Raw genomic sequence first — 25857 nt, 5'->3', positions numbered from 1 at the left:
CCAGTATGCAGATTTTTAACTGAACTGGTAATTAGTAATCCATAGCTGGCTTTGCTATTTTTGTTGACTCAGCCATAGCACATCATGAAGGTATACAGAGAACCTGCTGCATGAGAGGCAGCCCTTGGACAGTTCAGTATGACCTCTTTAGATGCACTCAGTATCTCTCCCTGGTGTTTCTGAAGAACTGGCCAAAAGATTTAGTGATAAATTGGGGATGTGTCAGATTTTCCCCAAACCAAAATTTATAATGGTGTGTTTGTACACAGTATTAAATAAATACTCTTGAATGTAAGCTTTACTCTAGGAAGATAAAGACCATACAGCTGTGCCCTAGATCCTAGGTGTGGTTGTCCCATTCAACTATAATGGTACAAACATAATTAAATGGTTAAGAGAGCCTCCATGCTTTCATTATAAAGTACAATTAATAGTAGATATATTGCTAATAGACCTATAATCACTACATAAATGAGAAAACAAATTTCTTTGTTTCTGTCTATAACTATCTAGAGAATCTAGGAGTTCTGCTCAGTGGATCAGCAAACTATATAGGCTCAACCTTCAACCACAGGTGATGAGCAGAACCCATGGGAGTGAAACAATGCTCTAAGATGGCAACAAAAAGACCTTGTCTAGCTGCACTAAAAGATACCACAATTAAAACACTCCTGAGTTAGAATCCCAAGTCTTTCTGGGTACCTCAGCAGAAAGGTTGCAACCTCTCCATTCTGCTAACATAATGTTAACTGGCTGTCAGTCACAGGAAGCAGGGTGTGTGATTGTGTGTCTCTTTTGTAACCAGCTTATTTACAAGACAAAGAGTGATGTTCTGGCAAGCCAACAAGAGAAATGCAGGACTGCCAACTACACACTTAAACACTAACCTGAGCCCTTGGCTCCCATAGCCTTAAGTGATGCTACTGGTTGAACTTGCAAGACTGAAGTCTAAGGAGATCAAAGACTAAAGGAGCCACAGTGGTTCACAATGACAAACTTGCTTTGATGTTCCTCTTATGGGATCATATTATACCGACATCAGTTGTTCTCAGTCTTAGCTACATATTATAATCATCTGGGGAGCTTTTAAAAAATACTGATGCCCGGGCTCTGCTCCAAACCAATGGAGTCAGGATCTTTTTTTTTTAATTTTTAAAATTTTTGTGGGTACACAGTGGGTGCATATATTTATGGGGCACATGACATGTTTTGATACAGGCATGCAATGTGAGATAAGCCTGTCATGGGGAATGGAGTATCCATCCCCTCAAGTATTTATCCTTTGAGTTACAAACAATTCAATTACACTCTTTAAGCCACTTTATTTATTCATTTTTAAAATTCTATTTATTTATTTATTCTTTTGAGACAGAGTTTTGCTCTTGTTGCCCACGATGGAGTGCAGTGGTGCAATCTCGGCTCACTGCAACCTCCACCTCCTGGGTTCAAGCAATTCTCCTGCCTCAGCCTCCCGAGTAGCTGGGATTACAGGCGCCTGCCACAATGTCTGGCTAATTTTTGTATTTTTAGTAGAAATGGGGTTTCACCATGTTAGCCAGGCTGGTCTTCAACTCCTGATGTCACGTGATCCACCCACCTCGGCCTCCCAAAGTGCTGGGATTACAAGCATGAGCCACCGTGCCTGGCCTCTTTCAGCCATTTTAAAATGCACAATTAAGCTACCACTGACTATAGTCACCCTATTATGCTATCAAAGAGTAGGTCTTATTCATTCTTTCCAATCATTTTTATTTTTTGTACCCAAAATCAGAATCTTTGAGGTGAAGCCTAGGTATCTCTCTTTATTTCTGGAGAAGTAAGTTTTTGGTTTTTATCAAGTAAATCATATTTCAGAGGAATATAGAAATTCTTAGATTATTGATAAAGGATTAATACTCAATACAACATTTATATTGAATAGGCAATATTTGGATTTTTACTCTTATTTCTTAGCAAACTATTCCAAAGACCAAAAGTATGACATTAATAACACAGCCCAAACATGCAGCATAACTGCTGGAGTGAAGGACCGAGGCAAATGATTAGCGCTCTCAGTTGTCATTTACTCATTTACCACTTACTTCAAGACAGCTCAGAGGAATAGAAGACCTAGAGGCTTAGAACCAGAAGGAACTATATTTGAATCATGGGCTTGTAATCATATCACTGAAAATGGAGTCAATTAGATCCTATTTTTCAAAAATAGGTATCTGTAAACCTTCTAGACCAGAGCTAGCACATTGAAGAGATGTAAGAAATGTTAGCTCTCCCCCTCCTTCCTGAAATCACATTATCACTACTTTCAACCAATGGACAGAATTAGTAACAATTCCCTAATAACAATAATCATCTGGCTGGCCACCGTGGCTCATGCCTGTAATCCTAGCACTTTGGGAGGCCAAGGTGGGTGGATCACTTGAGGTCAGGTGTTCAAGACCAGCCTGGCCAATATGGTAAAACCCCATTTCTACTAAAAATACAAACATTAGCCTGGTGTGGTGGTGGGCACCTGTGATCCCAGCTACTTGGGAGGCTGAGGCAGAAGAATCGCCTGAACCCAGGAGGCAGAGGTTGCAGTGAGCCGAGGTGGTGACACTGCACTCCAGCCTAGGCAACAGTGTGACTTTGTCTCAAAAAAAGAAAAAAAAAGGAAAGGAAAGGAAAGAAGGAAAGAAAGAAAGAAAAAAGAAAAGAAAGGAAAAGAGAGAGAGAGGGAGGGAGGGAGAGAGGAGAGAGAAAGAAAAGAAAGAGAGAAAGAGAAAGAAAGGAAAGGAAAGGAAAGGAAAGGAAAGAAGAGGAGAGGAGAGGAGGAAGGGAAGGAGGGAGGGAGGGAATCATCTATCAAGCACTTACTATACATAAGTTAATGTGTTAAGCCCTTTAAATGCTTAGTGTAACCTTCACAATAACCCTGTGAGAGAGTATGTATCATAATTTAACCTTTTTTTTTGTTGAGACAGGGTCTTGCTGTCACCCAGACTGAAGTGCAGTAGCACAACCTCTGCTCACTGCAATCTCCTCCTCCCAGGCTCAAGCAGTTCTCATGTTTCAGCCTCCCAAGTAGCTATAAGCGCAGGCCACCACGCCAATCTAATTTTTCTATTTTTAGAAGAGATGGGGTTTTGCCATGTTGGCCAGGCTAGTCTCAAACTCCTGGCCTCAGTGATCTGCCTGCCTCGGCCTCCCAAAGTGCAAGGATTACAGGTGTGAGCCACCATGCCTGGCTTAACCTACTTTTTATAAAGAACATAAAGCCTGGTGGGTTTACAATCTGTCATCTGTAAATTAATGGCTGGGACTCAAACATAGTCCTGATTTCAAGGACTTCAGGTGCTTAACCACTACTTCCTAAGAAGTAGCTAATACAGTCGAGTGGTAAATACTGCAGAAACAGAACCAAAGGTAGGAAACTATGTTACAAAGGTATTAGAAACATACACAGAGTTACGTGTATAGAAACAGAGAAGAAGAACTCCCAACCTAGACTTGGGTGGAAATGGAATCAGAGAAGTTATTAGAAAGTCTTAAGGAACAAACAGAAATTGCATAAATAGCAAAATATGCTGAGATCAATTAAAACAATGGCTTTCAAACTTTTCTGACTAGGTCCAATACTACGAAAAATATTTTACCTTATAACTAAATCTACATGTACATCTCTATATGTGTGTACATAAAAATACATATGTTTTGCAAAACAGTTCTTAATGTATGTGGGTATGAATTAAATTTGTATGTATGAATTACTATGCTCAGTGCAGTCTGGTATTTTCTACTGCAGTTTTTAAAGCACGTTAGAACCACTAAATTGATTTTATGATTGACAAATAGGTAGCAGACCACAGTTTGAAAAAGAACAATGAGATCAGGAATGGCAAATTTTGCCTTTTATGCCAACTCTGGTAAACTGGCAGTAGCTATTAAAGTCATAAGGAAGAGTATAAATCTGAAAAGTGTGGTAAGAAAGAACATAAAACATAACAGGGATTGATTAGAGATATCAGTAATAGAGGAAAAAGAAATAGAGCTAAACATGCCATGGATCTGCTGTTCCTGATATAGATAACAGATAAAAATTAAATGGGCTTTGTTTTTACATAAGTCAACACAAAGACATTTTTGTGTTTTTAATCAGAAAAATTTATTTGTAGCACTTTGCATTCTTCTCAAAGATCACAATATCTGATAAACAATATATTCTTATTCGAGATTTGTAAGAGGAATCCATTTTCAGAACTTAAAGAAGGGTAAATTTAGGTAAATATGATTGAATGAAAAATCATCTTTTTCCCTTCTCTCCATGTCTTGTTCCTTTCCCTTTTGCCCATGAATAAATAGCCTTCTTGAGTCCACACCATGTTCCTTCTTACCCTCTTGGTCTGCCCTCACTCAGCCCTACAGGCACTCTCAAGACTTTCAGTGAACATTTCTGAAGAAAGCAAGGTCCAAGCTGGGATAAAAAGAATAGGATTTAGAAAAGCACAGGGAAGATGAAGAGAAGTAGAAGCAAAGTTAAGAACATGCACAGATGTCCAGAGGCTAGAGAGCTTGGTTCATTTGAAGAATATGTATCAGTACCACTGTTGCCCAGAGTACTAGAGGACTAGTGGGGAAAAAATTAGACAAGGTGAGTCAAGGGAGGTATTATGAGAGGCCTTGTTTTTTTTTTTCTTAAAGAATCTTAAGAACTGGGTTGGCTCTAAGTATGTATCAATTGGGGTATGTATCTGTACATGCAAGGGAAGTCTGTAATGGTGGCAGCATGAGAGAGAAAAGTTTTGTAATTTCATTCAGCCCTTGTGCCAGCCTCTAAGATTGTTCCTAATGATCCCATCTCTTGGTATTAACAACCTTGTGTAGTACTCTCCCATACTGTGCCAGGCCTGGTCTGTATCGACAATACAATATGGTAGAAATAATCGTATGCCATTTCCAAGTACAGGTTGTATAAAATACTGAGGCTTCCATTTTGGAAGCTCTACTCACTCAGGGTGAAACCATATTGTAAAATGCCCTAGGGAAGGTCAATGTGGCAAGGAACTGAAGCCTCCTGCCAACAGCCATGTGAATGAACTTGAAAAAGAACCTCCAGCCCAGGCCAAATCTTCAGACACTGCAGCTGCCTTCAACATCTTGGCTGCAAGCTCATGAGAAACCATGAGCCAGAATCACCCAGCTAAGCGGTTCCTGGAGTCTCAACTCTTTGAAGCTGTGAACTAACAAATGTTTATTGTTTTAACCTATAGAGTTTTGGGGTAATTTGCAATGCAGAAATAGAAAACGAATACAGCCCTCCCTCTAGTTATATTGTGCTACTTTCACAGTTCAAAATCAGGTTACTTCAGTACTAGTTTTTAAAATTATTTTCTAAAAACTCCCTCTATTGGATCTACCTGGGGAAAGAAAAAAAAGAAAAAGAAAAAATTAAAACTCCCTCAAAGTGTAAAAGAAAATATCTGACCTGTAATTTTCTTTTGCATCTTCCCAAGCAAGTTGTCTAAATTCCTCATACATTTTTTTATTGAAGTGATCTCTGAGGAAAAAGGACCAGAAACGAAAGAGGGTATTCATTTCTTGGGACTGACCAATTCCCAAGTGTTTTCTCTCTGAAAAAGTTAAATAAAATATTATTTTATTAAGCATACTTTTTAAAGACAAAAGAGCAGATGTTATATATAAAATGTAGAAAGCTCAACAGTATAATCCTCAAAGTATATTTAGCTTTCTTCTAAATAGAGCGGGGATCTCCAACCCCCCGACCACAGACTGGTACCCTATTGTGAACTGCACATGTGAGGGATCTAGTCTGGACACTCCTTAAGAGAATCTAATACCTGATGATCTGAGGTAGAACGGTTTTATCTAAAACCATCCTCCACAGAAAGATTGTCTTCCATGAAACAGGTCGCTGATGCCAAAAAGATTGGGGACTGCTGAAATAGCTGACAAATGTTAAACCCATTTTCTGACTCACTGCTTAAATTATAAATATCTGCCAATAGCAACAAGAAGAGTATATTAAATTTTTTTTTCTTTTTTTGAGACAGAGTCTCACTCTATCACCCAGGCTAGAGCGCAATGGCGCGATTTCGGTTCACTGCAACCTCTGCCTCCCAGGTCTCAGCAATTCTCCTGCCTCAACCTCTTGAGTAGCTGGGATTACAGTCGCCTGCCATCACACCTGGCTAACTTTTGTATTTTTAGTAGAGAAGGAGTTTAACTGTGTTGGCCAGGCTGGTCTCAAACTCCTGACCTCAAGTGATCTCCCTGCCTCGGCCTCCCAAAGTGCTGAGATTACTGGCATGAACTACCATGCTCGGCCGAGTTTGTTAATTTTTATTTCCTAATGTGTCTAAGTTATAAAGTACATAAATAAAGAATATATATAAACGCATTTACGGAAAGTAAAACTATTTGTAGTCTAACAATAAAGGAATATCTTAACTTGATATTAAAGGACAACATATTAAATTTTTTAATTATATTTTAATTTTAAATATCTTAAATAGATAGATAAAGGACAAGCATCTTACCACTTAGGCATCTTCGACGATATTTGTGGTACACTTGTTGGGTAAAGCCATTTTCCTTCAAAAGTTCATGAGAAGGATGCTGGAACTTTGGGAATGAATGAGGAGTACATCCATAACTTCCTGCTGGTGGTGCGCCTTCTGAAGGTGAAGCATTTGAAGTGCTGTTTGAGGAAGTGGAAAAAAGCCTTCAAAATGAAAAATCAAGAACCAAGTATATGAACCAATTTGTACTATTTTTTTCATTATTGGGGGTCTAAGCAGTGGAAAAGACAGTAGTCTCTAAAACTCTCCTAAATTAATGACATACAGATCTGCATATAGTGCTATTTATGTTTATGTAAATTCAGAAGCTGATAAGCATAGTTATAAACTCTCAAGTTAACACAGTAAGTAGAAGCAGATAACTGAATAGCTCATTCCTCCTCCAAATCATTATTAATTTAGTTTAGATTAGTTTATTATTATTATTATGGTACTGTAGAAATTTTCAACTTATCTTGAATAATTTAGATTAATGATGTAAATTGAATACATAGAGATTAGGGATAAAATCTGGCACAAAGATGGGCAATAATTTCATTATGTCAAAGACATACCTGCAATTTCCTTTTTTCTCTAAAGGCATCAAAAGTAAGACAGAACCTGCAATTCTCTAAATCAATTCCACTTTTGATCTATCTCCTAAATCTGTCTTTTCCTTCTCATCTGCACTCAAATTCAAATTTAGACCTAAATTAAAATTTAGACCTTCCTCTTCTTTCACTTGAATTATCCAGTCTGTTTTTCCAAGTGTCCCTTCTCTATCCTACCACCAAAGTTATCTTCCTAAAACATTTATCTAAGTCATTGGTTCTCAAAGTGGTCTGCAGCAGCATAAATCAAAATTTCATTCCTTTTCATGGCTGAACATTTATATTCCATTGTATGTGTTTATCTAGTCATTTGTTGTTGCATACTTGTTTATCCAGTCTTTTGTTGAGATTCCCACTTTTTGGCTATCATGAATAATGCTGCTACAAACATGGACATCCAACATGTGTTTTCAATACTTTTGACATATAACTAAGAGTGGTATAGCTGGGTCGTATGGTAATTCTATGTTTTAACATTTTGAGAAAATGCTAAACTGTTTTCTACAGCAGCTGAGGCATTTTATATTCCCACCAGCAATGCATGTGGGTTCTAATTTCTCCACATCCTCACAAACATTTATTTTCAGGTTTTTTTGATTATACATATCTATATTAGTTAGCTCAGGCTGCCATAAAAAGATAGCACAGATTTGGTGGGTTAAACAATAAAAATTTATTTCTTTGCAGTTCTAGGGGATAGAAATCTAAGATCAGTATGACAATAAGGTTGGTTTCTGATGAGGCCTCTCTTTCTGACTTGCAGAGAGCCATCTTCTCGCTGTATCTTCACGTGGCCTGTCTTCTGTACAGGCACAAAGAGAGATATTTCTGGTGTCTCTTCCTCTCCTTATAAAGACAACTTCTATCAGATTAGGACTCTACCCTTATGACCTCATTTAACCTTATCACCTCCTTAAAAGTCCTATCTTCAAAAACAGTCACATCAGGGGTTAGGAATTCAACACAGGAATTTGGGGAGGTGGGAAGGAGACATAATTCAGTTCATAACGCCATCCTAGTGGGTATAAAGTGGTATTTCATTTTGGCTTTTTGAATTTATGCTTCTCTCATGACTATGTTGAGCATCTTTCCCTGGGCTCACGGCCCATTTGTAGATCTTCTTTGGAAAATGTCTATTGAAGTCCTTCGCACTTTTTTTTTTAAGACAGGGTCTCCCTCTGTCACCCAGGTTGGAGTGCAGTGGTGTGAACATGTTTGACTGCAGCCTTGAACTCCTGGGCTCGAGCAATCCTACCATCTCAGCCTCCTGACCTACCATCTCAGCCTCCTGAGTAGCTGGAACCACAGGTGCATGCCACCATGCCAAGCTAATGTTTTGTTTTGTAGCGACAGGGCTTTGCCATGTTGCCCAGTCTGGTCTCAAACTCCTGTGCTCAAGCGATCCTCCTTCCTTGGCCTCCCAAAGTGCTAGGATAACAGATATGAGCCACTGTGTCTGGCCTTTTGCATATATTAGAAAATAAGGGTTTTGTTGTTGTTATTGTAAGAGTTCTTTATATATTCTAGATTTAAGTCCCTTATCAGATATATGATTTGCAAATACTTTCTCCCATTCAGTGGGTGGCCTTTCTTGTTGATAGTATCCTTTGATGTACAGATGTTCACTTTTTTTCATCATTTTGATGAAGTCCCTTTATCTATTTTTTTTTCATTAGCAGGTAGCCGTGTACATTTGTCTATTTTTTGTTGTTGCCTATGATTTTGGTGTCATATCCATAAACAATGAGGCCAAGGCCGGCACGGTGGCTCACGTTTGTAATCCCAGCACTTTGGGAGGCCGAGGCAGGTGGATCACGAGGTCAGGAGATCGAGACCATCTTGGTTAACATGGTTAAACCCCATCTATACTACAAAAAATTAGCTGGGTGTGGTGGCGGCCACCTGTAGTCCCAGCTACTCGGGAGGCTGAGAGGGGAGAATGGTGTGAACCTGGGAGGTGGAGCTTGCAGTGAGCAGAGATCACGCCACTGCACTCCAGCCTGGGCGACAGAGCAAGACTCCGTCTCAAAAAAAATGAGGCCAAATCCAATGTCATGAAGGTTTTCCCCTACATTTTCTTTTAAGTCTTATCTCTTTAGTTTAGGTTTTTAATCCACATTGAGCTAATTTTTTTTTTTTTTTTGAGATGGAGTCTCGCTCTGTCACCCAGGCTGGAGTGCAGTGGTGTGGTTTTGGTTCATTGCAACCTCCACCTCCCAGGTCCAAGCGAATCTCCTGCCTCAGCCTCCTGAGTAGTTGGGATTACAGGCGCATGCCACTACACACAGCTAATTGTTGTATTTTTAGTAGAGACGGGGTTTCACCATGTTGGCCAGGCTGGTCTCGAACTCCTGACCTCAGGTGATCCACCCGTCTCTGCCTCCCAAAGTGCTGGGATTATAGGCATAAGCCACCGCACCAAGTCTAATTTTTTTTTATATAGGAGATGTTAAGGGTCTACTTTCATTCTTTTATATATGGATATCCAGTTCTCCCAGCACCGTTAGTTGAAAAGATGATCCTTGTTCCATTAAATGGTCTCGGCACCTTTATCAGAAATAAATTGCCACATATGTGAGAATTTATTTCTGGGCTCTCTATTCTATTCCGTTGGTCTATATGTCTGTTCTTATGCCAGTACTATATTGTTTTCTTTGTTTTCATTTGTTTCTTTTTAGAGATGAAAGTCTCACTATGTTGCCCAGGCTGGATTCAAACTCCTGGGCTCATGCAATCCTCCCATCTCAGCTTCCCGAATAGCTGGGACTATAGGTGCATGTTACCATGCCCAGTTTATACTATTTTAATTATTGCAGTTTTCCAGCAACTTTCAAAGTCAGGAGGTGTTAGTCCTCCAACTTTATTCTTCTTTTTAAAAATTGTTTTGGCTATTCAGGGCTACTTGCAATTACATACGAATTTGAGATGTGGCTCTTCCATTTCTGTAAAAAAGACTGTTGGAATATTGACAGAAATTAGTGCTGAAGACATAACTCACTTTGGGTAGTGCTATATTTGGATGTTTGTCCCCCACAAACCTCATGTTAAAATTTGATTCCAAAGTTGGAGGTGGAGGCCTTATCAGAGGTGACCGGATCATGGCGGCAGATCCCTCATGAGTAGATTAATGTCCTCCCTTGTTGGGGAAAGAGGGAAAGAGTTCTTACTCTACTAGTTCCCACAAGAGCTGGTTGTGAAACAAAGAGCCTAGGACCGTCCCCTTCTCTCTCTTGCCATGTGCTCTCCACACATGCAGGTCCCCTTCACTTTCTGCCATGAGTGGAAGCAGCCAAAGGCCTTCACCAGAAGCCAAGTAGATGCTGGCACCATGCTTCTTGTATAGCCTGCAGAACCATGAGCCAAATAAACTTCCTTACTTTCTAAATTACCCAGCTTCATCTATTCCTTTATAGCAACATAAAGAAGGACTAAGACAGGTAATATTGATGTCTTAACAATGTTAAATCTTCTTCCCCATAAACATGGGCTGTCTTCCCATTTGTCTAGGTGTCCCACAATTTTTTCACTAAAAACTTAGAGTCTAAAAAAACTCTAATTTTTTCTTAGAGTTTTCAGGGTACAAGTCTTTCAATTCCTTGGTTAGGTTTATTCCTAAATATTTCATCCTTTTTTTTTTGAGGCAAGGTCTCACTCTGTCACCCAGGCTGCTGAAGTGCAGTGGCATGATCTCGGCTCACTGCAACCTCTACCTTCCAGGACCAAGTGATCCTCCCACCTCGGCCTCCCAAGTAGCTGGGGCCACAGGCGCGTACCATCATACCCGGCTAATGTTTGTATTTTTTGTAGAGACGTGGTCTCACCATGTTGCCCAGGCTGGTCTTGAACTCTTGGGCTCAAGCGATCCACCCACCTTAGCTTCCCAAAGTGTTGTGACTCCAGGCCTATTTAATTCTTTTAGATGCTAATGTGAATAGGATTGCTTTGTTAGTTTTCATTTCAGACTATTCGTTTCTGATATATAGAAACACTGCTGATTTTTGTGTGCTGACTTTGTATCTTGCAACTTTGCTGATTTTATTAGCTTTAGTAATTTCCTGGTGGATTCTTTGGGATTTTCTATATGTAGGATCGTGTTATCTGTAAATATAGTTTTACATCTTCCTTTCAAATACAATGTTGTTTTTTTCTTGTCACCTAGCTCTTGCTAGAACTTTCAGTACAACATTGAACAGTAGCGGAGAGCACAGGCATCCTCGTGTTGTTCCTGATCTTAGCGAGAAAACTTTCAGTCTTTCACCACTGACCATGATGTTAGCTATGGGTTTCTCATAAGCACTTTTTATCATGTTGAGGTATTTTCCCTCTGTTAGCTTTCTGAGAGTTTTTAATCATGAAAGGGTATTGAATTGTGTCAAATGCCTTTTCTGTGTCAATTGAGATGATCATGCATTTTTTCTTTAGTTCTATTAATATCATGTATTACATTTATTGATTTTATGTCAAATCACTCTTGCATTACTAAGAAGATCCTACCTGGCCATGATAAATAATCCTTTTACTATGCTGTTGGATTCGGTTTGCTAATATATTCTTGAGGACTTTCGCGTCTATATTAAAAAGGGATTTTGACCTGTAATTTTCTTGTGATATCTTTATCCGGTTGCAGCATCAGGGTAATGCTGGCTTTGTAGAATGAATAAGAAAATGTTCCTTTGCTCACGCCTATAATCCCAGCATTTTGGGAGTGCGAGGTGGGTGGATATGAGGTCAGGAGTTCAAGATCAGCCTGGTCAACATGGGGAAACTCCATCTCTACTGAAAATACAACAATTAGCTGGGCGTGGTGGCAGGTGCCTGTAGTCCCAGCTACCCGGGAGGCTGAAGGATGAGAACTGCTTGAATTCAGGAGGCAGAGGCTGCAGTAAGCTGAGATTGTGCCACTGCACTCCAGCCTGGGAGACAGAGTGAGACTCCATCTCCAAAAAAAAAAAAAAAAATTCCTTCATCTTCAATTTTTTTGAAAGAATTTGAAAAGGATTGGTGTTAATTCGTTTTTCTTTTTTATTTTTTTGAGATAGAGTCTTGCTCTGTCACCCATGCTGGAGTGCCGTGGCATGGTCATGGCTCACTGCAGCTTCAGTCTCCTAGGCTCAAGCAATCCTCCCACCTCAGCCTCCCAAATAGCGAAGACTACAAGCACGTACCACCATGCCTGGCTAATTTTTTGGATTTTTAGTAGAGACCTGGTCTCACCATATTGCCCAGGCTGGGTGTTAATTTTTTGTTTTGTTTTTCTTTTTCATTTTTTTATTTTTTGACAGACTCTCACTGTGTTGCCCCAGGCTGAAGTGTAGTGGCACGATCTCGGCTCACTGTAACCTCCGCTTCCCGGGCTCAAGTGATTTTCCTGCCTCAGCCTCCTGAGCAGCTGGGACAACAGGCACCCATCACCATGCCCAGCTCATTTTTGTATTTTTAGTAGAGAAGGGGTTTCACCATATTGGCCAAGCTGGTCTCGAACTCCTGACCTTGTGATCTACCTGCATCGGCCTCACAAAGTGCTAGGATTACAGGCGTGAGCCACTGCGCCTGGCCTAATTCTTTAAATATGTGGTAGAACTCACTGGTGAAACCATTTGATTTAGCACTCTTCTGTGTTGGAAAGATTTTGGTTACTAATTCAGTCTATTTGCTTGTTATAGGTCAGTTGAGATTTTCTATTTCTTCTTGAATCAGTTTAAGTAGGTTTTAAGGAATTTGCAAATTTCTTCTGGATTATCTAATTTGTTGACATAGAATTGTTCTTTTTTTTTTAGGACGGAGTCTTGCTCTATCACCCAAGCTGGAATACAGAGGCGAGATCTCAGCTTACTGCAACCTCCACCTCCTGGGTTCAAGCAATTCTCCTGGTTCAGCACACCACCCCCCCACCCACCTCCATCTCCACTTCCCCCAAGGACCTGGGATTACAGGCATGAGCCCCCACGCCTGGCTAGTTTTTTTGGTATTTTTAGTAGAGACCGGGTTTCACCATGTTGGCCAAGCTGGTGTCGAACTCCTGACCTCAGGCAATCTGCCTGCCTCAGCCTCCCAAAGTGCTGGGATTACAGGCGTGAGCCACCATGCCCAGCCCACAGTATTCTCTTATCCTTTTTATCTCTGTAAGGTCAACCAGTAGTAATGTCCCCAGTTTTGTTTTGTTTTGTTTTGTTTTTTTCCTGATTTTAGTTATTTGCATCTTCTCTTTTTCTTTGTCAGTCTAAAGTTTCGTCAGTTTTGTTGATCTTTTCAAAGAACCAACTTTTAGTTTCCTTGATTTTCTCTATTATTTTGGGTTTAGTTTGCTCTTCTTTTTCTAGTTCCTTAAAGTATAAAGCTAGGTGGCCGATTTCTGATCTTTTTCCTTTTTTAAATGTAGGCATTTACAGCTATAAACTTCCCTGTCTCTATATGGAATCGGTAGTTTCATTCATGTAGTTATTTATTGACTGCAAAGTATGTCAGGTACTGCGAAGTTCTTTACATTAAAGAACTTATCGTCTAAAGAAAACATAGAGAAACAAATAATCCATGTAAAACGTTGAGCACAGTGCCTGGAACCATTTATTGAAAGCATATAAAAGTGGTAGCTATCATTAAATAAATTCTCCACAATGAATAAATATACCTTACTGGCATACTTACCACAGGGAGCCAGAAGGAAGCAAAGAGGTAGATCAAAATGACGACTAACAAATAGAAATCTGAAGACAGTTTTCAAAAGATGGAACAATGAGAGAGAAAGGAAAGCTGAGATAAAGAATTCCTCAATCAGAAGGAAAGAACAAAGATAAATTTAGTATTGAATACTTAGTAAAAGAAATGCAGATAACATCAAAGCTCTAACTATAATTACAGCACATGAATCTATATTACTATCAATAAGCCTAGGACTTACTTTAGCAACATTCAGTAGACTAGGAGCAAATATAATAGAAAGAAAGCTGGATTTATTCAGATTGGGATTTGACAAGATTTAAACAAAAAAAAGTCCAGAAGTAATAATCAAGAATTCAATCAAAATATATAAGACACACAGAAAGAAAAAATAAAATCCAGAAGATAATGTAATAAATAGAACCAGACTTACAGATAACTCAGTTCTAGCATAATCACAAATGAACTTTAAAATAACCATGATTAAGATGTTGAAAGATCTAATGTAAAAGATGAACATTCATGAAGAGATGGAGAATTTCAGCAGGAAAAAAAGAAAACTTTTGCTTTTTTTTGAGATGGAGTCTTGCTCTGTTGCCCAGGTTGGAGTGCAGTGGCCCTATCCCAGCTCACTGCAATTTCCACCTCCTGGGTTCAAGCGATTCTCCTGCCTCCACCTCCTGAGTAGTTGGGATTACAGGTGAACGCCACCACATCCGGCCAAGAAAACTCTTTTTTTGTTGTTTTTTGAGACGGAGTCTTGCTCTGTCGCCCGGCTGGAGTGCGGTGGCGCCATTTTGGCTCACTGCAACCTCCACCTCCCAGGTTTACGCCCTTCTCCTACCTCATCCTCCCAAGTAGCTGGGACTACAGGTGCCTGCCACCATGTCCGGCTAATTTTTTGTATTTTTAGTAGAGATGGGGTTTCATCGTGTTAGCCAGGATGCTCTTGATCTGCTGACCTCGTGATCTGCCTGTCTCGGCCTCCCAAAGTGCTGGGATTACAGGCATGAGCCACTGTGACCGGCCAAGAAAACGATTTTTAAACATTCAAACGGAGCTGGGCACAGTGACTCACACTTGTAATTGCAGCATTTTCGGAGGCCAACGCTGGGGGATCACCTGAGGTCAGGAGTTCAAGGCTAGCCTGGCCAACATGGTGAAACCCTGTCTCTAATAAAATACAAAAATTAGCCGGGTGTGGTGGTGGGCACCTGTAATCCCAGCTACACAGGAGGCTGAGGCAGAAGAATCGCTTGAACCCAGGAGGTGGAGGTTGCAGTGAGCTGAGCTGTACTCCAGCCTGGGCGACATGAGCAAACTCCATCTCAATAAATAAATAAATAAATAAATAGTCAAATAGTAATGCAAAATATACAAAACACAGTATCAGAAATGAATACTTTTTTGATGGACTTATTAGCTCACTAGACACAGCTAAGGAAAGAATCGGGAAACCTGAATATAAGTCAATCAAAATTATACAAAGTGAAACACAATTTAAAAGGAGTAGGAGGCCAAGCACAGTGGCTCACACCTATAATCCCAGCACTTTGGGAGGTCGAGGCAGGCAGATCTCTTGAGGTCAGGAATTCGAGACTAACTTGGCCAACATGGTGAAACCCTGTCTCTACTAAAAATACAAAAAAATTAGTTGGGCGTGGTGGCATGTGCCTGTAATCCCAGCTACTCGGGAGGCTGAGGCAGGAGAATCGTTTGAACCCAGGAGGCAGGGGTTGCAGTGAGCCAAGATCGCTCCATTGCACTCCAGCCTGGGCAACAAAAATAAAAATAAAAATAAAAATAAATAAAGGGAGTAGGAGAAAAAGCACATCAGAGCATCCACCAGCTATGGGTATTATCAAATGGTCTAACATACATGTAATTTGAAACCCAGAAGAAGAAAAAACAAAGAAAACAGGGCCAAAAAATTTATGATAAGTCAAAAATTATTCTAACAATTAAAAAAGCCATAAATCTGAAACCATCAGAGAACCACAGCAGGATAAATACTTGATACATGTGTGTATGTGTTTGTGTGTGGGTATATTAATAATAGGCAAATAAATATCTACTATGAACCTACTAAAGAAATCTCCCAGATTCTCAATGGCATTTAGAAAGTTTTTAATAGATATACATGAAGGATTTAATGTGCTAAACCATCTACTCAAACTATATGTGTGTATGCACATGTGCATATATATGTATGTGTACATACATGTACACATAACTGTCTAAAGAAAAATAATAACAAAGTATAGCACAAAGAATGGGGGACTGGGTGTGGTGACTCATAATTGTAATCTTGATACTTTGGGAGACTAAGGCAGGAGAATTGCTTGAGCCCAGGAGTTCCAGACCAGCCTGAATTACACAGCAAGATCTTGTCGCAACAATTTTTTTTTTTTAATTAGCCAGCTATTGTGGTGCACACTCATGGTCCCAGATACTTGAGGCTTTGTTAGAGATCGAGTCTCTGTCTCTAATTAAAAAAAAAAAAGAAATGGGGAGAAATAATGAAAGTTAAATGTTGTAAGGTTCTTATATTATACATGAAGTGGGATAAGATTATTTGAAAGTAGACTGTGATAAGTTAAAATGTATAAAGCTGGTCCTCAACTTAAAAAACGGTTTCACTTACGGTTTTTCAGGTTTATGATGGTACAAAAACAATATGCATTCAGTAGAAACCATAGTTCAAGTACCATACAATCATTCTGTTCTTCGGTTTCAGTATTCAATAAATTACACAAGAAATTCAACATTTTATTATAAAATAGGCTTTGTGTTAGATTTTGCCCAACTGTAGGTTAGTATAAGTGTTCTGGGTACATTTAAGGTAAGCTAGGCTGAGCCATGATGTTTGGTAGTTAGGTATATTAAATGTATTTTCAACTTATGATATTTTCAAGCTACAAAGGGTTTTTCAGGATGTAACCACATCATGATTCAAGGAACAGCTGAATTATACAGGCATATCTCAGAGATATTGCTGGTTCAATTCTAGACCACCACAGTATAGCAAATATTGCAAAAAAGCAAGTCACATGAATATTTTGGTTTCCCAGTAAATATAAAAGTTATATTTACATTATACTGTATTCTACCAAGTGTGCAATAGCATTATGACTAAAAAAAAGTACATACCTTAATTTTAAAATACTTTATGGAGACAATTATGTCACCAAAATGGCAGAGTAGAAGCAATCTGGCTTCACTCTCCCACAGAAAGCCAAAAACAAATATTTAGCACAAAGCTTATCATCAGCAATATCCCAGAACTCAAGTCTGAAGCTGATACTATCTGTGAGCCACAGAAAACTGAAAAACTCCACGCAAACAGTAAGAGAAATAGCCTTCTCTATGCATGATGCCCCTTCTGCAATCTGCCAGGCCCTGTGCATGAAAAATTCCTCCCAGACTCAGCTTCTTCATTGGAAAAAGTTAGATCGTGGAGGACAGCCAGCTTTCCCACCATCTTGGGCTCCCTTGCAGGAAAACTGTTCCTGCCTCAACCCATGAGAAGTATAATATCATGAGGGCCAGCAGGGAGAAAAAACCATGAAGGCAGCTATAGAAAAAGAGGGGCAACAGGAACGGAAACCCTAGCCCTGAAATTCTCCCCTTTATTTCAGCCAACAGAGATGCCATATCGGAGTGGCTGTTCAGCAGGACCACACTGTAGGAGGCATGATCCATGAGTTTTCTGGGTACAAACCCTTTGCCAGCCTTACCACACAGTTGGGGTAATTCCCTTTGCCACCCCCACCATCTGACAGGCAGTGCTCCAATGTTTGTGAGAACCAAGGCAAACTTGGGCTTAAGGCGCCATCTAGTGCCCACAAGGAGGCAGTGATCTACAACAGTATTAAGGGAACTCAGGCAACTGCAAAGAATCTCTAAGCAAATATACCTTAGAAAGACCAAAAGAAGAAAGACAGCAAAGACTGGAATAAATAATAAGTCCTTTAAAGCAAAGCCATAGATGTACATCCACAATAAACAACAGCAAACACGGAACTATGACCTCCCCAAATGCACAAAGAGTCAGGGACCAACCTAAACAAGAAAGCAATATGTGAGGTCTCAGATCAAGAACAAAATAAGAGTTCTACAGACACTCAGCAAAATCCAAAATAACACAGAGAAGCAATTCAGAAATTTGTCAGAGAAATGTAACACAAAGAGATTGAAATTAAAAAAAAAAATCCTGGAACTCAGAAATAGGTTTTCTAAAAAATGGATTACAGGCTCTCATATTGCAAGAAACAATCAGTGAGCTCAAATACAGGCTATTGGAAAATACAGTCAGAGGAGAAAAAAAAAGGAATGAAGAATACCTGCAAGATATAAAGAATAATCTCAAAAGAACAAATGTAAGAGCCACTGGCATTCAATGAGGAGTTAAGAACAAGGAGTAGTAAGCTTATTAAAAGAAATAACAGAAAATATTCCAAATCTAAAGAAAGATATAAATATCTAGGTACAGAAGGTCAGAAAACACCAAATACATTTGTATTAGTCCATTTTCACTCTGCTATAAAGAATACCTGAAGCTGGGTAATTTATGAGGGAAAGTGGTTTAATTCACTCACAGTTCCACATAGCTGGGGAGGCTTCAGGAAACTTACAATCATGGTGGGAGGGGAAGCGGGCACGTCTTACATTGCGGCAGGTAAGAAAGAGTATGTGTGAAGGAGGAACCGTCAAACACTTACAAAACCATCAGATCTTGTGAGAACTCACTCACTATCATAAGAACAGTATGGGATAATTGCCCCCATGATCCAATCACCTCCTATCAGGTGAATGTATTAAACATTAATACATCTAGAGGAGAGATAGACTATAATACAAATAATAGCAGGGGGCTTCAACATTCATCTCTCAATAATGGACAGAACATCCAGACTGAAAATCAATAAAGATACAATGAAGTTAAACTACACCTAGACCAACTGGACCTAATGACATTTACAGAACATTTCACCTATTACTGCAGAATACACATTCTTCTCATTAGCACATGGAACATTCTCCAGGATAAAACATATGTTAGGCTATAAAACATGTCTCAACAAATTTAAAAAAGTCAAAATCATATCAAGTATCTTCTCTGACTACAACAGAATAAAAATAGAAATCAATAACATGAAGAATTTTGGAAACTACACAAATGTGGAAATTAAACAACATGCTCCTGAATGATCAACAGATTAATATAGAAATTAAGAAGAAAACTTCAAAATGTCTTCAAACAAATGAAAATGGAAACATAACTTTCCAAATCCTATGAGATTGAGCATAGCACTACTAAGAGAGAAGCTTATAGCAATAAATGCCTACATCAAAAAAGTAGGTTTCAAATAAGCAACCTAACGATGTACTTAAAAGAACTAGAAAAGAATAAATCAAACCCTAAATTAGTAGAAAGAAATAATAAAGATCAAAGCAGAAATCAATAAAATTGAGACTAAAACAAGTACAAAAAAACAATGAAATGAAAAGTTGGTTTTTTGAAAAGATAAACAGAATCAACAAACCTTCAGCTAGATGTATTAGGCTGTTCTCACATTACTATAAAGAAATACCCGGCCGGGCATGGTGGCTCATGCCTGTAATCCCAGCACTTTGGGTGACCAAGGTGAGCAGATCGCCTGAGGTCCGGAGTTCGAGACCAGCCTGACCAACATGAAGAAACCTCGTCTCTACTAAAAATACAAAAATTACCCGGGCGTGGTGGTGCATGCCTGTAATCCCAGCTACTCAGGAGGCTGAGGCAGGAGAATCGCTTGAACCCAGGAGGTGGAGGTTGCAGTGAGCTGAGATTGTGCCACTGCACTTGAGCCTGGGCAACAAGAGCGAAACTCTGCCTCAAAAAAAAAAAAAGGAAGAAGAAAAGAAAAGAAAAAAGAAATATCCGAGACTGGGTAAATTATAGAAGAAAGAGGTTTAATTGGTTCACGGTTCTGTAGGCAGTACAGCATGATGCTGGCTCAGCTTCTAGGGAGGCCTTAGGAAAACTTACAATCATGGTGGAAGGCAGGGGGAGCAGCACTTCACATAGCTGGAGCAGGAGGAAGAGAGAGAGTGGAGGTGCCACATACTTTTAAACAACCAGATCTCACAACTCACTATCATAATGACAACTCCAAGGCAGATGGTGTTAAACCATGAAAAACTGCCCCAATGATCCAATCACCTCCCACCAGGCCCCACCTCCAATACTGGGAATTACAACTGAACACGAGATTTCGGTGGGGAAACAGATCCAAACCATATAATTCCACCCTGGCCCCTGCCAAATCTCATGTCCTTCTCACATTGCAAAATCTAATCATGCCTTCCCAACAATCCCCCAAAGTCTTAACTCATTCTAGCATTAACTCAAAAGTCCAAAGTCTCATTTGAGACAAGGCTAGTGCCTACCACCTATGAGTCTGTAAAATCAAAAACAAGGTAGTTACTTCCAAGATACAATGGAGGTATAATAAATACACAAAAGGAAGAAATAGCCCAAAAGAAAGGGGCTACAGGCTGCATGCAAGTCCAAAGCCCAGAAGGGCAGTCACTAAATCTTAAAGTTCCAAAATAATCTCCTTTGACTCCATATGTCATATCCAGGATATGCTGGTGCAAGGGGTAGGCTCACAAAGCCTTGGGCAGCTCCATGCCTATGGCTTTCCAGGGTTTAGCCCACATGGCTGCTCTTAAGGGCTGGCATTGAGTGCCTGTGGCTTTTTGAGGCTGAGGGTGCAGGCTGCTAGTGTATCTACTATTCTGGGGTCTGGAGGACGGTGGCCCTCTTCTCAAAGCGTCACTAGGCAGTGCCCCAGTGGGGAGTCTGTATGAAGGATCCAACCCCACATTTCCTCTCTGCACTGTCCTTGTAGAGGATCTCCATGAGGGCTCTGCCCCTACAGCAGGCTTTAGTCTAGACATCCAGGATTTTCCATACATCCTCTGAAATATAGGCAGAGGCTCCCAAGCCTCAACTCTTGTATTCTGCGCACCACCTGCAGGCTTAACACCACATGGAAGCTGCCAAAGTTTATGGTTTGCACCCTCTGAAGCAGCAGCCCCAAGCTGTACCTGGACCCCTTTTAGCCATGCTACAGCTGGAGTAGCTGGAATGCAGGGAGCAGTTCCCTGAGGTTGCGCAGGGCCCCATTCTGTCCTCTTAGGCCTGTGGTCCTGTGGCAGGAGGGCTCTAAAATGCCTTCAAGGTCTTTTTCTCATTATCTTAGACATGAGCACTTGGCCTTTCCTCTAAGATCTGGAATAAGGCAAGGTTGTCCACTTTACCACTTTAATTGAACATAGTAGTATAAGTCCTAGCAAGAGCAATTAGGCAAGAGAAAGAGCATCCACACTGGAAAGGAACAAGTCAAATTATCCTTGCCTGCAGATGATACGATATTATATTTAGAAAACTCTAAAGACTCCACCCAAAAATTTGGATCAATTCAGTAAAGTTGCACAATACAAAATCAATATACAAAAATCAGTAGCATTTATATATGCCAACAGCAAACAAACTGAAAAAGAAATCAAGACAGCTACAAAAATATATAAAGTAGGTATAAGTGTAACCAAAGTGAAAGATCTCTACAAAGAAAACTAAAAAACACAGATGAAAGAAATTTAAGAGGTCGCACGAAAAAAAGGGAATGATATCGCATGCTCATGGATTGGAAAAATCAACACTGTTAAAATGTCAAAACTACGCAGTAACTTCTACAGATTTTATTCCATCCCTATCAAAATACCTAAAACATTCTTCACAAAAATAGAAAAAACAATCCTAAAATTTATATAGAACCATAAAAGGCCCTGAAAAATCAAAGTAATTCTGGGCAAAAAGAATAAAGCTGGAGGCATCACACTACCCAACTTCAAAATATAATACAAAGCCATAGTAACAAAGGTAGCATGGTACTGGTGTAAAAGCAGACACACAGACCAATGGAACAGAAAAGAAAATTTAGAAAAAAATCTACACATTATCAGTCAATTCATTTTTGGCAAAGGTACCAAGAACATACATCAAGGAAAGGACAGTCACTTCAATAAATGGTGCTAAGAAAACTAGATAAACATATGCAAAAGTATGAAGCTAGACCTCTATCTCTACCATATACAAAAAGCCAATCAAAATGGACTAAAGACTTAAACTAGGACCCAAATCTATGAAATTACTAGAAGAAAATGTTGGGAAAACATTCCAGGCCATTGGTCTAGGCAAAGATGTTTTGTGTAAGACGCTAAAAGCACAAGCAACAAAAGCAACAATAGACTAATGAGATTATATCAAGCAAAAAAGTTTCTGCATAGCAAATGAAGGAATCAACAAAGTGAAGAGACAACCTACAGAATGGGAGAAAATATTTGCAAACTATCCATCCAAAAAAGAAAGGACTAATAACTAGAATATACAAGGAACTCAAACAACTCAGTAGCAAAACAAACAAACAAAACACAAATAATCCCATTTTAAAACTGACAAAAGATCTAATACACATTTCTCCAAAGAAGACATCAACTGGACAACAGGTATATTTTTAAATGCTCAACATTATTAATTATCAAGAAGATGAAAATCAAAACTACAATGATAAAGCATCTCACCCCAGTTAAAATGGCTTTTATCAAGAAAACAAAAATTAATGGATGTTGCAAGGATGAAGAGAAAGAAGAATGCTTCACACACCATTGGTGGGAATGTAAATTAGTACAGGCACTACAGAAAACAGAATAGAAGTTCCTCAAAAAATACTAACAACAGAACTACCATATGATCCAGCAATCTCACTGCTGGGTATATATTCAAAATAGAGGAAATCAGTACATCGAAAAGACAGCTGCACTTCCATGTTTATTGCAGCACTATTCACTACAGCCAAGATATGTAATCAACCTAAGTTGACTATCAATGGATTAATGAAGAAAATTACATATATATGGGTATTTATATACATGTATGTATATGTGTGTATATATGTGTAAATATATGCACATACACACACATATGCACATACATAAACATACACACATATACAATGGAATACTATTGAGCCATAAAAAAGAATTCTGTCATTTGCAGCAACATGGATAGAACTGGAGGTCATTATGTTATATGAAATAAGCCAGGCACAGAAAGATAAGTACCACATGTTCTCACTAATTGTGGGAGATAAAAAAGTAGCTCTCATAGAGATAGAGAGTTGATTAGTGCTTACTAGGGACTAGAATGGGTAGGGGGAAGAGGGGTGAAAAGCAGTTGGTTAACAGGTACGAAAATACAGTTAGTACCAGAAATAAGATATAGTGTTTTATAGTACAGTAGAGTAACCATACTTAAAAACAACATATTGTAGAGTACAAAATAGCTAGAAGATTGGTATGCAAAAAGATCTTTAAAAGAAAAGGAAAAAAATAGAACAGAATAAAGAAAAATGTTTGAGGTGATTGATATCCCCATTACCCTGATTTGATCATTGCACATTGTATGCATGTATCAAAATATCACATGCACCCCCAAAATATGTACAACTATTATGTATCAATTTTTTAAAAACTGTATTGCTAAAAATGCTAATGGTCATATGAGCCTTCAGCAAGTCATACTCTTTTTGCTGGTGGAGGGTTTTGCCTCGATGCTGATGGCTGCTGACTGATCAGAGTGGTGGTTGCTGATGGTTGGAGTGGCTGTGGGAATTTCTTAAAATAAGACAACAACGAAGTTTGCTACATTGATTGACTCTTCTGTTCCCAAAAGATTTCTCTGTAGTACGGATGCTGTCCTAATAGCATTTTACCCACAGTAGAACTCCTTTCAAAATTGGAGTCAGTGCTCTCAAACCCTGCCACTGCTTTATATAATATTCTAAATCTGTTGTTGTCATTTCAACAATGTTCAAGGAATCTTCACCAGTAGATTCCATCTCAAGAAACCACTCTCTGCGCTCATCCATAAGAAGCAATTCCTCATCCCTTCAAATTTTATCATGAGATTGCAGCAATTCAGTCACATCTTCAGGCTCCACTTCTAATTCTACTTCTCTTGCTATTTCCACCACATCTGTAGTTTAATCCTCCACTGAAGTCTGAGTCTCTCAAAGTCATCCATGAGGGTAGGAATCAACTTCTTCCAAAATCCTGTTAATGTTGATATTTTGACCTCCTCCTATGAATCACCAATGTTCTTAATGGCATGTAGAATGGTGAATAGTCTCCAGAATGTTTTCAATTTACTTTGCTCAGGTCCATCAGAGGAAAGACTAGCTGCAGCAGCTATAGCCTTATGGATAGACTATATATGAATATTCTAAAAAATAAGACTAGAAAGTTAAAATGACTCCTTGGGATCCATGAACTGCAGAATAAATGTGTTAGCAGGTATGAAAAAAACATTAATCTCCTTGTGTATATTCATCAGAGTTCTTGGGTGATGAGGTACACTGTCAAGGAGCAGTAATATTTTGAAAGGAATCTTTTTTTCTGAATAGTAGGTCTTAACAGTAGGCTTAAAATATTTAGTAACCCACACTGTAAGTAGATGTGCTGCCACGTAGACTTTGTTTTTCTATTTATAGAGCATAAGCAGATGAGTAGATTTAGCATAATTCAAAAGAGCCCTGGCATTGCCTTCAACTTGAAGTCACCACCTGCATTAGCCCCTAACAAGACAGTCAGCCCTGTCTCTTGAAGCTCTGAAGCCAAACATCGACTGCTCCTTCCTAACTATGAAAGTCCTAGATGGCTTATTCTCCCAATAGAAGGCTGTTTTGTCTACATTGAAAATCTATTGTTTAAGGTAGCCACACTTTTTTTTTCAGATCTAGACCGGCAGAAATGTAGCCACTTTTATTGATTATCTTAGCTAAATCTTCCTTAAAACTCGCTGCACGTTCCTCATCAGCACTTGCTCCTTCACCTTGCACTTTTATATTATGGAGACAGCTTCTTAAACCTCATTAACCAACTTCTGCTAGCTTCCAACTTTTCTTCTGCACCTCCCTCACCTCTTCATAGAATTGAAGAGAGTCAGGGCTTTGCTCTGGATTATACTTGGGCTTAACGGAATATTGGGGGTGGTCTGATCTTTTACTCAGACCACTCAAACTCTCTCGCTATCATCAATAAAACTGTTTCACTTTCTTATCATTTGTGTATTCACTGGAGTAGCACTTTTAATTTCCCTCCAAAATTCTGCCTTCATATTTTGGCTGTTTGACACAAGACATCTAGCTTTCAGCCTATCTTGGGGCTTTCAACATGCCTTCCTCATTAATGATGGCATTTCTAATTTTGAAGAATTTTGACTCTTAATTTCACTTGAACACTTAGAGGCCGCTGTAGGGTTATTAGTTGGTCTAATTTCAACATTGTTGTCTCTCAGGGTACAGGGACGCCCAAGAAGAGGGGGAGAGATGGAGAAATGGCCAGTCAGTGGAGCAGCCAGAAAATATACAACATTTATTGATTAAGTTTACCATCTTATCTAGGCGGGGTTCATGGTGTGCCAAAACAATTACAATAGTTAACATCAAAGATCACTAACCACAGATCACCATAAAATACAAAATAGTAGCTGGGCATGGTGGCTTATGTCTGTAATCCCAGCACTTTGGAAGGGCGAGGTAGGAGAATTGCTCGAGTCTAGGAGTTCAAGACCAGCCCAGACAGCAGAGTGAGACCCCATCTCTACAAAAAATAAAAAAATTAGCTGGACATGGTGGCATGCAACTATAGTTCCAGCTACTCAGGAGGCTGAAATGGGAGGATCACTTGAGTCTGGGAGGTTATGGCTGCAGTGAGTCATGATTGTGCCACAGAATTCCAGCCTGTGCAACACAGTGAGACTGTCTCAAAAAAAAAAAAAAATAAAAATAAAAGTAGTGAGGTCAAAATAAGGTTTAGCTGTGGCTCTCCCAATAGCTGAGTGTGGTGGCACACACCTGTAATCCCAGCTACTCAGGAGGCTGAGGCAGGAGAATCACTGGGAGGCGGAGGTTGCAGTGAACTGAAAT

The 25857-nt window shown here is 39.3% G+C and overlaps 1 protein-coding gene across 1 annotated transcript in view; it reads right to left on the bottom strand.

The window, feature by feature from the left end:
- Positions 1–25857, bottom strand: part of LARP1B (La ribonucleoprotein domain family, member 1B) — a 136792-nt gene that overhangs the window by 5765 nt on the left and 105170 nt on the right. Inside the window, exons 12-13 of the mRNA XM_011935603.1 lie at positions 6534–6694; positions 5462–5606 (exon numbers count right to left, since the gene is read on the bottom strand). Coding sequence (XP_011790993.1) covers positions 5462–5606; positions 6534–6694 — 306 coding nt within the window. The remainder of the gene's footprint in view (positions 1–5461; positions 5607–6533; positions 6695–25857) is intronic.

The sequence above is a fragment of the Colobus angolensis genome, unplaced genomic scaffold, assembly GCF_000951035.1.
Source record: "Colobus angolensis palliatus isolate OR3802 unplaced genomic scaffold, Cang.pa_1.0 Scaffold145, whole genome shotgun sequence".
Lineage (NCBI taxonomy): Eukaryota > Metazoa > Chordata > Mammalia > Primates > Cercopithecidae > Colobus > Colobus angolensis.
The sequence above is the reverse complement of the archived record's forward strand: the minus strand, read 5'-3'. Positions and strand labels throughout refer to the sequence as shown.